This window comes from Lonchura striata, chromosome 19, assembly GCF_046129695.1.
Source record: "Lonchura striata isolate bLonStr1 chromosome 19, bLonStr1.mat, whole genome shotgun sequence".
NCBI lineage: Eukaryota > Metazoa > Chordata > Aves > Passeriformes > Estrildidae > Lonchura > Lonchura striata.
In genome coordinates, this window is record NC_134621.1 from 7,769,717 (window position 1) to 7,783,750 (window position 14,034).

General features: G+C 43.2%; 1 protein-coding gene across 3 annotated transcripts in view; it reads left to right on the forward strand.

The window, feature by feature from the left end:
* The window catches only part of RAB11FIP4 (RAB11 family interacting protein 4), a 117,911-nt gene that overhangs the window by 40,834 nt on the left and 63,043 nt on the right, over nucleotides 1–14,034 (forward strand). For all 3 annotated transcript variants that reach the window (XM_077787378.1, XM_021537790.3, XM_021537782.3), the window contains exon 3: nucleotides 4,762–4,850. In XM_077787378.1, coding sequence (XP_077643504.1) covers nucleotides 4,762–4,850 — 89 coding nt within the window. The remainder of the gene's footprint in view (nucleotides 1–4,761; nucleotides 4,851–14,034) is intronic.

The following is a 14,034-nucleotide window of genomic DNA, read 5'->3' on the forward strand; positions in this document are numbered from 1 at the left end:
GTTCATAGCTACAGATCTCAAACTTCAGTGAGGCTGTAACTGGAGATGATCTGATGGATCTATCCCTTCTGGTAAGAATAACTTACAGACAGGGGTGGTGCTTGGGATGGCTCCAGGGACAAGGACTGTCACTGAATGTGCAGAGTTGAGCTCTCCTGGAATTAATTACCTATAGCTGCTCAATGAACTGAAATTTGCTACTCCTGAAAGTACTTGAGAGTTTTCTAAGACTTCACTGATTTCACTAATAACACCCTGAAACCATAAATAAGTCTAATGTACCACCAAAGATCCAAGGACAGATAAAGTAAAAAGCTCTTGCTGTTAGGAAAAATGCCAGAAACCAACTAGATTCAATTAGGTAACCAGATTTAATTTCCTATAGTATTAAAATTGCTTAATTGCCTGTGAAAATTGTCTGATGTGTTATGGGTTAAATCACCTTCTTGAAACACTTTCAGGAAACAGCTCTGCTAAAATTGAGTTCATTTGTGGCCAGAATGTCTGTTTGCAAATTGAATGTTTGTTAGGGTGGGAAAACCATTTTTAAGTAAAACTGGTTGTAAATATATAAAATTATCTTGTAAGGGATATCATGTCTAGCACCTGAGTGAATTGAAAAAGTTGTCAGTTTGTGTCTTCCCCTTCAGTGACTTGTAAATGACTTTCATCTTTTTTGCTTAGGACTGAAGATTACCCTCTTCTGTTTGCTTTTTCATTTGTAGTATTAGGATAAATATTTTTAACTTGGATAATTTTGACAGACCAGACTAGAGAGTGACTCAGTGCTTTGTTAAACTAGAACTCGTACACAGGCCTGTTTCAAAGAGTCTTTTGAGTGGACAGAGAAGATGCTTCTGTGCTGGCTCGTCAGGTGTCTTTAGCCAGGAAAGAAAATTCAGAATCTTCTGGCCACTCTCATTTTGTGATCTGATTGTTTAGTCCTTTCTCCAGACATAAGCTTGCTGCCAGTCTGCATCACAGTGATTTTAATCGAGCACAGCCTTTCACAGTGTTTCTCCATGAAGGGCACCCTTCAGTGGAGCTGCAGCAGTGGGTGCACAAGGAGCTGGAGCTAGTCCTGGCTTGCTCTTTTCTCCCTCTGCTTCCTCACTGTTATTGCAGTGCAGCTAGGTCTTCTTGCCAAGTGCTGCCCAGAAATGTAGATGAAATTTTCCCAACTGCAGCAAAGGAGAGAGAACATTGAGCACATTAATATCTTATGATACAGGTAGACATCCAAATGAAATATCTCTAATCAGCCATGTAAGTGGCTTTCAGTTCTACCTTTTCCGGGAAAATGAATTTATAGCAATAATGGAACATCTCTAGTGCAAGAGGTCCTTAAAGTAGCCAGGAATTATTCCTTTGCTTCATTGCAATGGGTTATTTTTGGACAGATTCTAGCCTTGGGTGCACACTGCTGCACAGCTTGAAATATCCACCACGGCAGTTCTGCAGACCTCAGCACATGAGGTTTTGCTCAGGAGTGGCTCTGCTAGCAAAGAACAAATATTTGTCCAGTACCTTCCTATTTCCATATTGAGATTTGCCAGAGTAAACCTCGATTTGTTGTTGTTTTCTGTCTGGACTGTGACATACTAATTTAGCTCACTGCACTTCCCAGGCTGCAAGCCAGGGTATGTTCTAATAAGAATACATCCTGGGTAATAAGAGCACATATGGTACAGCATTTGAGACACTCCAGTGTTCTCTCTTTATGTTACACCATTGTGTAACCCTCCTGAAGTATCTGAAAATTTCAAATTATATTTAGATGAGGGGAGCAAAAAGTGAGATTGTATTGACACTGTTGCAGAAAAACACTGAATAAGAAAGCTGATGCATCACTTTCCTGGTGATAAAGGGTGGTCCAAGGAAAAGACCAGCATCCAGAGTGGAGAGATTCCAATTTGTGTCCTCACGGGGAAGAGAAGAACAGAGAACTTATTCTTAAAACTCAGTTCTTAACAGGAATAAAAAAGTGGCACAATCTTGAGATTCTTGAAGCCAATGGCCATTTTCTCATTCATTTGCTGGATGCTGGAACAGGTTCAGATGTCTGCGAGGTAGTGCTGATGTGGTTTAGTAATCTCAGAGGAAAATTGTCTCTCAGCACTTCCTTCCCTTCTTCCCTTTCTAATGGAATATAATGATATGCAGATCTTCCCAGGAGGATGAAGAGAGCCAGGCTGTCATGCCAGCTTGCATGCAGAGCAGTGCACAGGGGATACTGCCTGCTGCACACCCAGACATCTCCCTGCTAAAAACTCACCTTTGCAGAAGGTGACTGGTTCAGATGAACTTATGCCCTGAATCTGCCCGCACCGATGGAAATTTGGCCTGTGACTACAATAAAAGCAAGATTTGACTTTGTTTGCCATTTTAAGCTGTGCAGTTTGGTAGTCAGATTGGATCACATGGCTGCTGATGTTCTGGAAATGAGTTTGGTGCTTGGCCAGGTTCTGGATCAGGCTGTAGAAGCTTGGGTCAGGTGGCTCTGGTGAAGAAGCAGTGGGGGCTGCACTGAGTCAGTTTAATGCAAAGGAGGCAATGCTTTTCTCCCCAGTCTTTTTACTGAATAAATGACAGGCCAAGAGCTATCATGAAGTGGTTCTCCCTAATGGACAAGGGAAATTAAAGAATGTGATTAGACAAGAAATTAACAGCAAAGAGGGCACACAGAAGACTCTGTGTTTCAGACCCTGGAGATTTGAGAGCTGTTTGTGACTCTTAACAGACCAGTCTGGCTGGCCTTTTGAAAGGAGGCAAGGTAGAAACATTTCTTACACCCTTGGTTTGGGCAGTTAAATCCTTTTTAGAAGACCCACAACTTTTGTAACTTTTCCCCACTAAAAAAAATAAAATTGGGAGAGCACTGTTGTTAGCACAACTGCATTAGGAAAGTAAAGCTTGAAATTATGGTGTAAGCTATTGTTGAGAAATTTTAGAACACTGTAAACATACTCTGTTCATTATACTAATCTGCATCCCTTACTGTGTTGCACTTGGTATTTATTTTCCTTTTTTGCTGGAGGTAACTCACTTTAAGGAGTAGTTGCTCCATCTCATGCAGAGACCTTTTAGCAAAGCAGTTCATATGTGTGATGAGTCTCACAGTGGGTGCTGGCACAAGGCAATTTGATGAGCAGTAGGCTTTAGTTGTTAATGTCAGAAGGTAGAAACAATAAATTGAATTTTCCTCTGTGAGAGGACTAGCAAATAACTTTAGGCAAGCACAGAGCACTTTAAGCTAAAACCAAGAGGAAGAAAAGGATTGTGGCTGGGTGGGAAATGTGACAGTTACAGGTAGGGCAAGTTATGTAGAAAGATGCTCTCTCCGGGCAAACAATTTAACATCTTTCCTCTGTCAGCCAGTAGATGATATTTTTGATTGTTAATCCCAGATAAGCTCCTCTTTGGGAAGTGACCCTACCACACATTCTTGCCCACTTCTCCAGCAAAGTGGGTATTTAACAGCTTCATTTATCTACTCAGTACCACCTGAGACTCTCACTTTGCTGCAGAAGCTGAAAAAAGGAAAAGAAGTCTTGCTGCCTTTGTCCGTGTGACATTTCTGAAGTCTGATGATGTCTCCATTCAGCAGGTGCTACCTCGACATGTGCCTGTGTGTGGCAGACAGGGACAGCACAGTGATCCCCCTATTAGGCTTCTCCATCTGGTCTTTTTTTCTGGTTTCTAAAGTACTCCTTTCCTTTGCAAGGGACTCCTCTCCATAACCACAACATGTCTTCATCCCTACAGATGTTATTTGTTAATGTAAAACCAGCTGAGAAGGTCAGCTAATGGCTTAAACCTGTTCAGTTCACACTTCCTTCCATCACCCTGTTTCCTCTGGCTCACCTGCTTTGGGAGAGGTACCCATGTGTAAGGTCACAGCCAAATATATTGTATTAGTGCTGGGATGGAAGGGAGGAATAACTGCTGGGCAATTGCAGCTTCCAAGTAGGATAGTGCACAACACATGCTGAGAAGGTTTCACACAGTCTGGGCCCAAGGCTGTGAGCTGGGTGCTCGAAAATAACCTGGCCTGACATTACTGCCTTCTGCTGCTCACCCTGCCAAGTGGAGTCACTGGTAATTAATGGGGAACGAGGCATCTGGTGATTTCAGTGTTTCTATATTTGTCTCAGGTTTTCAGATGAGAGAAAGGACCAAGGGAAACACAGATATTGATTTTTCCAGCTCTTAATGTGGTTGTTAACAAAAGCAAACACACAAGCTTCAAATCTCTGGTTGCAGTGCATAGATATTTGCTTGTGAAACATTCTTGTGGCAGAGCTGTTTTTGAAGGGGGGGTTTGTGACACTTAGGCATTGCCCCTTTGTCATTTTGACCAGAGAAAATTAGAAGCAGCTCCACCTGACACTGATGTGCAGTAGTTGGCAGATCATGCCAAGCCTGCAAACCCAGTGTTTGACTCCAGAGCCTGGGTTTGGTTAGAGGTGGTTTTGTACCCCACAGGGTACCAAGCCAGGCAATGCTCAGCTTTCAGTTTCATTGCAGACTAGTGTATCCATGCTGAGATAATTGCACTTTTCAAGTTCCACATGTTTAATTGTGTGCTGGGCAGAACTCTGAAGGCTGAGTTGTGTTACACCTATTTAAATAAATCCCAAAGCTGCTTTCCAAGGTTTTGTGCATACAGATTGGCTAGAAACCAGTGTTTCTTCCTGCATTGTCCATGTAATGGAAGATAAGCTCTTGGCCTTACCATTTCCTCTCATTTTTCTTTACCAGGCTGTGAGGAGTTACTGAAAGATGTTCTGTCTACTGAAAACTCTGAGCTCCAGCTCTACCAGCCACAATATGTTGATTACTATTACCAGGTAAGAGAAGCACTAATTCTGGCTCATGTTTATGGGCTGAGGAAGCCTCTGGAGTAATGTGTAGTTGGATCATTGTAAATGTTGCTGTTTTACTTGGCCTGTTGACTCTTCCTTCCTCGGTTCATGGCTGTTAGCAAGCCATCCATACTGTTTTAGCTGCGTTTAACAGGTTCACTGTTGGGAAAGTGTTTAGCATTTAGGTAATGTTCCTCTTAGAAGCCTCGGTATTCACCTGGCTGTGAAGGGAGATCCCTGTACAAGCTCGATGGCACCTCGCAAGTGCAAAACACTGATTTGTATCTAATTAAATCAGTCAAACTTTGTAAGTGAACAAGTCCTTAGGGACCTTCTGCAGATAATAAACAGGTCCTCAACAGCTGTTGGGAAGCAGAAACAATTCACCTTGGAAACCTTTGCTAGTATTTTGGCTGTGGGTGTATCATATTTTTAAACCATTAAAGATCCTAATTTGTATCCTTAAGTTGTCAGTGTCTGTGCAGTCTAAGGAGTAGAGTATGGCTAAATTTTCCTTTTAGCATCTCTTTGTCCCTTCTTCACTTCACTTTGGTTTTTATCACCTCCACCCACGTAAAGATTAAAGGTGCAGTTAGCATCTTGCATTCAGAGAAGGATTGTGTCAGTGGTGTTACAGACTGCAAATGATAGTGAAATCAGCAGGAAAAGCATTTTACCTTCACAGGTAGTGAAGTGTGAGGACAATTCTCATGTATTGAGGAAGGATGTGATAAGTGTGTTGGTGAGCTGCAGTTACACAGAACGGTTTCACTGTCCATAAAAAAAACCACAGAGACATTTCCTGCACCTCAGTGCCCATCACCACTCTGCTTGTTTCTAAACCCCTGTTTTTTGTCACTGATGACACAGATACCCACCATGCTGTTGCTTGGTTACCTTAATAGATGCCATAAACCAAACTCCTTGGTTTGCAGTAGCTGAAAGAGGCTATAAAATGCAAACAGGCTCTGCACACAGTCAGTGTTGCCCTGTTGCTATGCAGACGTGTCAGGCTGGTTCTGACACTCTTAGAGCACAGGTTACAGTCGGGTCTGTATTCCATAGACATTTCACATCTGCTGTCATGCAAAGATATGCTGGGAAGAGCTCTTGAAGACAACCTGCAAAACTCTGCAAACTGTACGTCTTCTGCTATCTGTCCTCCAGGAGAGCCTGAGGGTGGAATTGCAGTTGCTAATCCTGGTAACAGCTGCTGAGTTTCCTAATTGAGTGCTGGATTTGTGCCTCTGGGAGAGGGAGGGGGCAGAGGGTGACCTCCCTGTTCAGAAACAGCTGATTTGACACTGCTGTGCTGGAAGTCTTGCTGGTCACTCCTGATGGCCACCAGCGCCTGGGATGGTCCCTGCAGGGGTGGCACCACTGCAGTGAGGTCCTGTAGCAGTGTTTGCCCACTTTAATGGAGCCAATGCAGGATTTGTGCGGCCTGGGAGCAGAGACAGGTCCTTCCACACCTGCCCGGGCCAGGTGAGCTGTCATGGTGGGCAGAGGACAGGGAATGGTGAGCACTGTTGTACATCCCGCTGCTCTCCAGAGGGGCTGGTTCCATCTGCCATCTCCAGGTGCAGTTTGGAAACTGTGCACTAGATGTCAGCTAAAGACTGGGAAAAGGCGTGAACAGCCTCTGCTCCCACCTTAAGGAGCCTGTGCTGTGGCAGGAAGTTGGAATTTTCTAGCTGATGAAGTAGAGGAGAACTGAGGGTCAGGTGGATTTGAGGCTGTCATCATTCATGGCGTTTGTTCCCCGTTCCCAAAGAAGAACATATGGAAAACATATAAGCTGTCCTTGCATCTCCTGGATATTGAGTGTGAATTTCTGGTGCTGTAATCAAGTTTATGGGCAGCTCCCGTTGGCACAAATGGTAGTTGCTTGTCTAATCTGATTTTTACCCCAGTACGTCCTTTGCATGTCTCTCTGAGTTTCAGGTGCACTCAAATTCCCAGGCAGCAGAAGGACATGACTGCTAATGATGGTACAAATAGAAACTTTAAAAGGGAATACATCTTTTTTATTCCACCCAAGGGGCTGTGCTTACACAAAAGCAGGTGCTGAGCTGGTTCATTGTTATGCTGTCTTTGCATTCATGTGAAAGGAAGGACTTGAAAGGAAATTTCCCCTGTCCTCTGCTTTCACTTTTCCTTCCCCTCCTAAGAGCCCCCTCCCTGTATTGTAGCTTTCTGAAGCCCAAAGGCATCAAACTGAAGAGGTAAAGGTAATTCCATTTGTTCGTTGAAGTGGCAGGAGCCACTGTGAAGTGCTGAACTAGTCCAGCTGTTTGCATATGTTGAGTCAAATGGAGAAGAAGCCTCCAGCCTTTAATGAAGACCGAATGTAATTAATTTAAAGGGATATATGAAACCTCCTGATACCAGGAGCTTGTGGCATTTAATTTGATTTTTTTTTTTTTGAATGGTCTGATTTTACTTTTTTATTTTCTTCAGTGTAAACAAAGAGCAAAAGCTGACAAGCTTTTAATATCTGAAAACTTTGTAAAAAAATCCTATTCTGTATGTAATTCAAAATGTAAAGGCCATTCCGTGGAAGATTCTTAATGGCCTGTATTGAGAGGCTGTGTGAGTGATATCACAGGCAAATGGAGAGCCCTGCCTTTGAGCTCAAGGCTGTTAAGGTGTGATATGTAGAACATAAAGAGCAAAACTTTTATGGGTTACTACAGGATGTCTCACTGACTTCCATCAGCATTGATTCAGGCTGCAGAGTGTGCCTTCTCTTTGGACCAGAGACAGCTAGTCCAAAGAAACTTAGGAGGGTGGGATTGCAGTTAGGAGATAGCAGTTCTAGAGCCCTTCAGCTTTGGGACCTACAAATAAACCTTTTCTGTCTGTCTGTGAGTTGACTCTGTTGATTTGGTTAAAGTCTGAATTGTGCTCCATTTGAGGCACTGCTTCAGTCAAGTGCTGTTCATTAGTATAATTTCTGTCTCTCACAGCCTTTAGAGAGGTAATAGAAATACTCAGAATTTGCCAGAAGCCAATTTGTCAATCCAAATTCCTTTCCCAATATTTGGTGCGATGGCCTCAACTCTTGTTTTGCCTTTGGTTTGAAGGGAGACAAAAGTCTCCCTAGTCCCGTTTGCTTTGTGGCGGGCATCTAGTAGCACTTCAGAGCCCTTGGACAGCCTTTTGGAGATGGTAACCAACACAGAGCCCACAGCTGAAGTTTGTGTGTGAAAAGCCAGGCCCGGACTGAGCCAGCTGAAACAAAGCAGAGTGCCTGTCTCCTGTTTGCAGCAGGCTGGCTCTGCGCCTTGCTGGGCACCCAGCCAGCTGGGAGCACTTGCCACAGGACTCACAGGGAATTAGGCTGCCTGGAGCTGCAGCTCTCTGGCCAAGATTTGCATTGCAGGCCCTGAGAAGCAGCCGTGTGGGTCTAGGTGCTCTTCTGTCTGAGCACCTAAGTTTAGGGAAATGGGAATCAGAACAGGAGCTCCTTTGTCAGCTCTTCACCTGTTGGCTGTTCAAATTTGAAGGGAGCCTGACCACCCCAATAGGTGGCAGAAGAAGGGGCTGGGTGACAGATCTTAGAGCCTCTCACCATCAGCAAGCAGGGCACTTCTGAGTGTTCCTTCTCAGGGAAGGGACAGACTGTTTTTACATGTGAGTTGTTGCCTTTTCCTTTGGAATCAATGGCCAAAAGCCATAGTGCAAACCCAGTAGAAGAGCATGTTGTAAGGAACAATACTGGCAGGGTCCTTGTTTCAGTCAAAACTATTTGTTTCTTATTAATTGTTGCTGTATTGAGTTACCACGTACTTTTTTTTTTTTTCTGTTCCCGTCTGTAAATAAGATGAATCTGTCTCTTACCAAAGTACAGGATGATTGCTGCATATCAAAGAATGAGCTCTTTTCAGTCCTCTGTGTGTTCCCCTGCCTGCCAAGTGATTAATTACACTGTATGAACAGCAGAAAAATTGTTGAAACGTGACAAATAAATTGTGTTTGCCTCTGAGATGGAGCTGGGACTGCTGGCTGATCTGCTGCTTTGAAAGTATTTTCAGTAGCAATTAGGAGTCCCTCACCAGCTTCTGAAAAAAGTTGTTCCCCCCACTAGCTGCTTGAGGATATCTCCAGACAACTGTGTCAGAGCAGAGGGGACCTGCTGCACTGTGAAAACACTGTGATACAAATGGGTTTTTCACTAGGCTGTGGAAGACGGTAGCAGGAAACCCTGTAACCAGAATATTTTTAATTTTAATCTCATACATATTTTAGAAGCAATGACTCCACCTTGACCTTTGAGTTGCCAGTGTTCTTGGAGAGAATAACTGACTTCATTTGTTAGAACACAGGTGTTGTCTATCTTAATGTGAAATATATCTTTCTTTCCACCTTCTGTGGCAGCAATAGTGGAGACACTCCTATCTTAAGAAAAAAGCACCAATGGCCAAGAGAAGAAGCCAGGCAGTATTAAATACATCAAACTGAACCTTTTTTCCCCTGTTTCTTATCATCCTCCACTTTTCTCTACCACCCACATGCTCTCAGTCACTGTTGGCTCTCGTGTTTTCAGCCCTGTTGATGCTCTATCTACTATTTTAGTGTGAAGATTCCCCTCACTGTGCTTGGGACCTGGGGTGTTTCTGCCCCTCTGGGGTCACACAGTGCACATTTGGAAGTTGGTCCCCTTGCCAAGCTGCCGGGGGGCTCCTGTGTCCTGCTGCTACCATGGGACCTGTTGCATCCAGAAGTCTGTTTTAGATCTAGTGCTTCTAAATCTGCCAGGTTCTCCTTCCCCTCAGAGAAATAAGTATGTTCAGCATCTCCAGAGATGGCCTTTGGGAGGGTTAGCCTAAGGATTGATCCCAGCCGCTGCTGAAATTGGTAGAAACACTTCTTAGACCCTGATCAACCTCTGGGGTTGTTCCCAAGGTTGTCTGAATCCTTGCTGGAGGGGTGTGGTGGGATAAAAGCTTGGTAAAGTATAGCCATGCAGTTATAGAGAGAAAAAAATTGCCTGTTCCTAGGCAGGATTTTACATAGGCAGTGTGCACTGTCTGCACCAGTGAGAAGTTTATTGTAACCTCTACAGGCAGCACTCTCGGCAGTTCATTTTTCCTTTTTTTTTTTCTTTTTTTTTGAGCATCAAAAAGCAACATTAACTACAACTGCTAAGCAACCCCCAGTGAGCAATTACCAAGAGCAATGAAGAGCATGGTGTGCCCCCATTTGGAATTCATTTACATGGAAATTGCCTGCTTTCACCTGGTGATATTCTGAATTTTATTTTTTAGGTTTGTGCATACATGCACAAATAACTGTCCTTTGTCCAAAACACCTGCATAAAAATAACCTGCCTCTCTGGCTGCTCAAGCTGATACTGAAATGTTGCCCTGAAGAACTGCTGTACTGAGAATGAGCAGTTCTGCACTTGGGGCAAGGCAGGCACCTTTCAACAAAATAAATGCCAACTCCTCCAAACACAGCCATAAAATAGATTGAAGATTATTTTCTTTTTTAAAATCAGCTTGCATTTTTGATTTGGTGGAACATCACACACTGACATTTTTAAAGGGGAAATTACTTCATCCCTGACTCATTTTTGCTCAGTTGTGGTATAAAACACACATAAAATAACTCAAAAGAAATTATACACTCTGGTCTGGTCAAAAATAATTCTTCTCTTTCTCAAAATGTGTTTTACATTTTCTTTAGAAAGAAATCTGAGTTTTTGACTTTCTCATCCTGGGCTGGGTCAACAAAATAAGATCTTAGAGCCTGTAGGCTGGAGAAATCTTTTCCCATGCAGTTCTTGCCACAACATCCCAGTCTCCAAGGCCAGCAGGGCTGGGGGGTGACCTGGCAGAGAAGCCACAGCCCTCAGAATGCAGTGTCTCAGTGCAAAGAGTTGATTCAGGTAGGGCCTGTGAGAATCCAGCATCTGGGCTGAATTTGTGACAGTGTTTTTGTACAAATTCTGCCAGTTAGCTGGTTTAAATTTTAAGCACTTGCTCTTGCAGGTGAAACACTGGTCTCCTGTAACAGAAGCATAAGTCACTGAGGGGCCAAAGATTGTTTGCTTCCCCACAGGGTTGTGTCTGAGTTAAAATGTACTGTTTCTTAGGGCTAAATTTGGCTGGGTGGTTTGAGACGGGGAAGTGAGTGCCTGGTGCAGACGTCACAGCTGTGACTCGGCAGCACAGCTGAAGCTCCAACTGGAGCATCCTTCCAGGCACCCAGAGCACACTCATTTTGTACATTTATTGTTATCTCTATATATATTTTTTTAAATATTTATTTTCTGTGGTCCACGTAGAGTTTTGTATAGCAATCAGAGCTTTACCATTTTAAAGCCTGTCGCCCCTCTCTTTACCAGAACTACTTAATAGACATTTTCTGTCTCAACCTGAATTTTCTTTCTGAGTCATTATCTTCAACCTTTTAATCTGCTGATTTTCTGACAGAGCACAGTTTTGGGGGTGTTTTTTTCTGAAATTGTCAGTTGCCATGGCAAAATATTCCTCCCATCCTTGGATAAACCAATTTAGGCTGTAGCACAGTCTTTAGGTAGAAGCTGTGGAATGACTGAAAGCTAAAAGTTGGTCTCTTTTATTGAGGAAGTCACATCCCTATTGATTTAGTCCTTCAGGTAACTATGGCTTTGTGGTTTAGTGCCTTTTGCCTTTTGTTTGATGTAACTGAAAATCTGTCCACTTTAATTTGTGGTGTTCCTGAGTACAGCATTCTTAGCAACAAAAGCAAAGAAATACCATGACAGCACTCACCTTGCTCTGTGAAAATAAACCACAGAGGGATGTTCTAACTGATAAAACCAGCAAAATCCATCACTGCACAAGCAAACAAAAAGGATCTGACTGCTTCTTTTCTGCCTTTTAAATTTTCAGATGAACCTGAGAGCAGTGTTGCTTTTTGAAGGTAGCTTCTCTCATTTTTCAAAACAATAGCTGCACATACTGCTAGAAATTTTCCCACTAAAATAAAAACATTCTTCTGTAAGTGAAATCTTACAGGAGTTGTTCCTGTCACACAGCTGTTGCTGTGCTGAGACAGTATTTCAGGGTTCAAATACATCACTTCAGTAGCCTCAAGAATTGCCACCAAAGTGACCCAGGCAGTTCATGAAATTGCCCAATTCTTTTCCCAGTTATGAAAGCCCCAGGACAACTTTCCCATGTCCTTCATCTCTTACGTCAATCCCAGCTCTTGCCACATCCAAAGTCCCTGCAAAATCTCGTGGTTTTTGTCCTGCTCTCTCAGGTGTCCCCTGGCACGGCTGTGACCTGGTCCTGCTGTGGGACTCTGCCACAACAAAGTGTCACAGAAGTGCCACAGGGGAACCATGACAGTGTCCTGCATCAGAGGCAACAGAACTGTTTAAAATTAAACCATTACTCAGCTGGGCTGATAGAGCTAAAATGAGATCTTGATTATCCTGTCTGTTTTTAGAAACTGGAGAAGAATCAAAAGGTGATTTTTAATTTTTTTTTTTTTTAAATGCTGCAGTGTAGAATGTCTTTGTCTGGGTGGAGGCAGCACTGTCACACATCTAGGCTCACAGAAGCAATTTGTAACTGAACAGGAAGAAAAAGTAGGCCAGCCTACAAGAGAGTATCTAGGAATTACTCCTGAGGGATTTGTGCTACACTGCCTCCAGCAGCTGAAATAACAGCATGAAATTGCGATTAAAAATTAAGAAGAGATATGGGCTATTTGACCTTCTTTCAGTCAGGGACACAGAGGCCCTGTCTAGGATGGGGATGCAGAGAAATGCAGCTTCTGTTGAGCAATTATGTGCCAGCAAGAGGCTGCTGAGGTTCATCCTATGCACCATGGAACAGGGAGATCATTTCTTTCCTTGCAGAACCTAAACCAGTTTCAGCACTGGTTAAAGTGAAGTGAAACTGTCTCTGCTCCAACAGCTATAGATGAGAAATAGGAAAGAAACTGTGAATTGTTACATTTTCTGAGTTTACGAAAATCTAGGCAAGATTAAATAGTCCCCTGAGAGGCCGTGTTAATTAGGATTTAATTTGCCAAACTTGCTATTTGGCTCACCTTTTTACCCAGGCTGTTACTGTAAATGACCACCTGACTCCAGCATCAGCTGGGAGCAGGCCATGAGACAGAGCAGCCTGTTTGGGTGGATGTGCACCCTGATCCCAGGCTTGTTTTGGAACTCGGTTATGATAAGCTGCTGGAAAGTTTAATTTGGAAGAATAATAATAATATAATCATGGCAGTGTTGATACAGAGTGACACAAATGCTGATGAGCATTTTGGGCTGACAGCTGAATCTGGTGGCTCAGTCTGAGCTAGGAAGGGCTTGGAAAGGGAATGCACAAAGTAGAAAAGGCATATCAAAAAGGGTGATTCCTTGGAGCTTGTGCCAGCCTGTCTAAATAAGACTGTGATAACAAACTGTTTGACTTTGCAAGAGGTTTTGATTTGTCCTGAGCTGTGGAGCCTGAGAGTCTGTGAGGAGACAGCCCTGGTGTGAATCCTGCCCATTTGTTAGCTTTGGGCATCAGTCTCTGGTCACTGTACATAATGTTTGGGGAAGAGGCTTTCTCAGTGTGTGTTTGTGCAACACCACTAGAGCCAAGCAGGATAATGACTGGAGGAGAGAAAGGTTGCAGGCTCTGCACCCTTTGAGGTACAGCAAATACATGAATATGGTATAAATGCATCATAGACTTTTGGCTACCCATTCTTACAGAATAGTGCAATACTTAGGTAAATTGTCTTGCCCATGGTAGAAGTTCATTCATAGCACTCCAACAAAGCCTGACCTCATTTAAAATGGGGGGAGCTTCTCAACTGACTTGACTGTGCTGCCACTTTCTTCAACTGATAGAGAGGGTGCTTGTCTTGTTTTAGTGACAGAGCAACAGACAGAACCTTGTGTATTTTTGTATATTCTCTGTAAGAAGTTTCCTATATCTGTAACTGTTCTGCATTTATTACTGCCATATGCATTGAAAAAATTATTGGTGTTTGTTTCTTCAATGAATTCTTAATTATTGTGTCCTTGAAGGCTAATACCATTGGGGAACATTTTTGTGGGTAAGTGGGGCACATGTCTTTCATCAGGAGATGGACCATATGGCTACAATGCCCTAAGGCACAGTCATGGAAAGGCCTAGTGCATGGAAGGTGGGAACCTGTCCAGAAT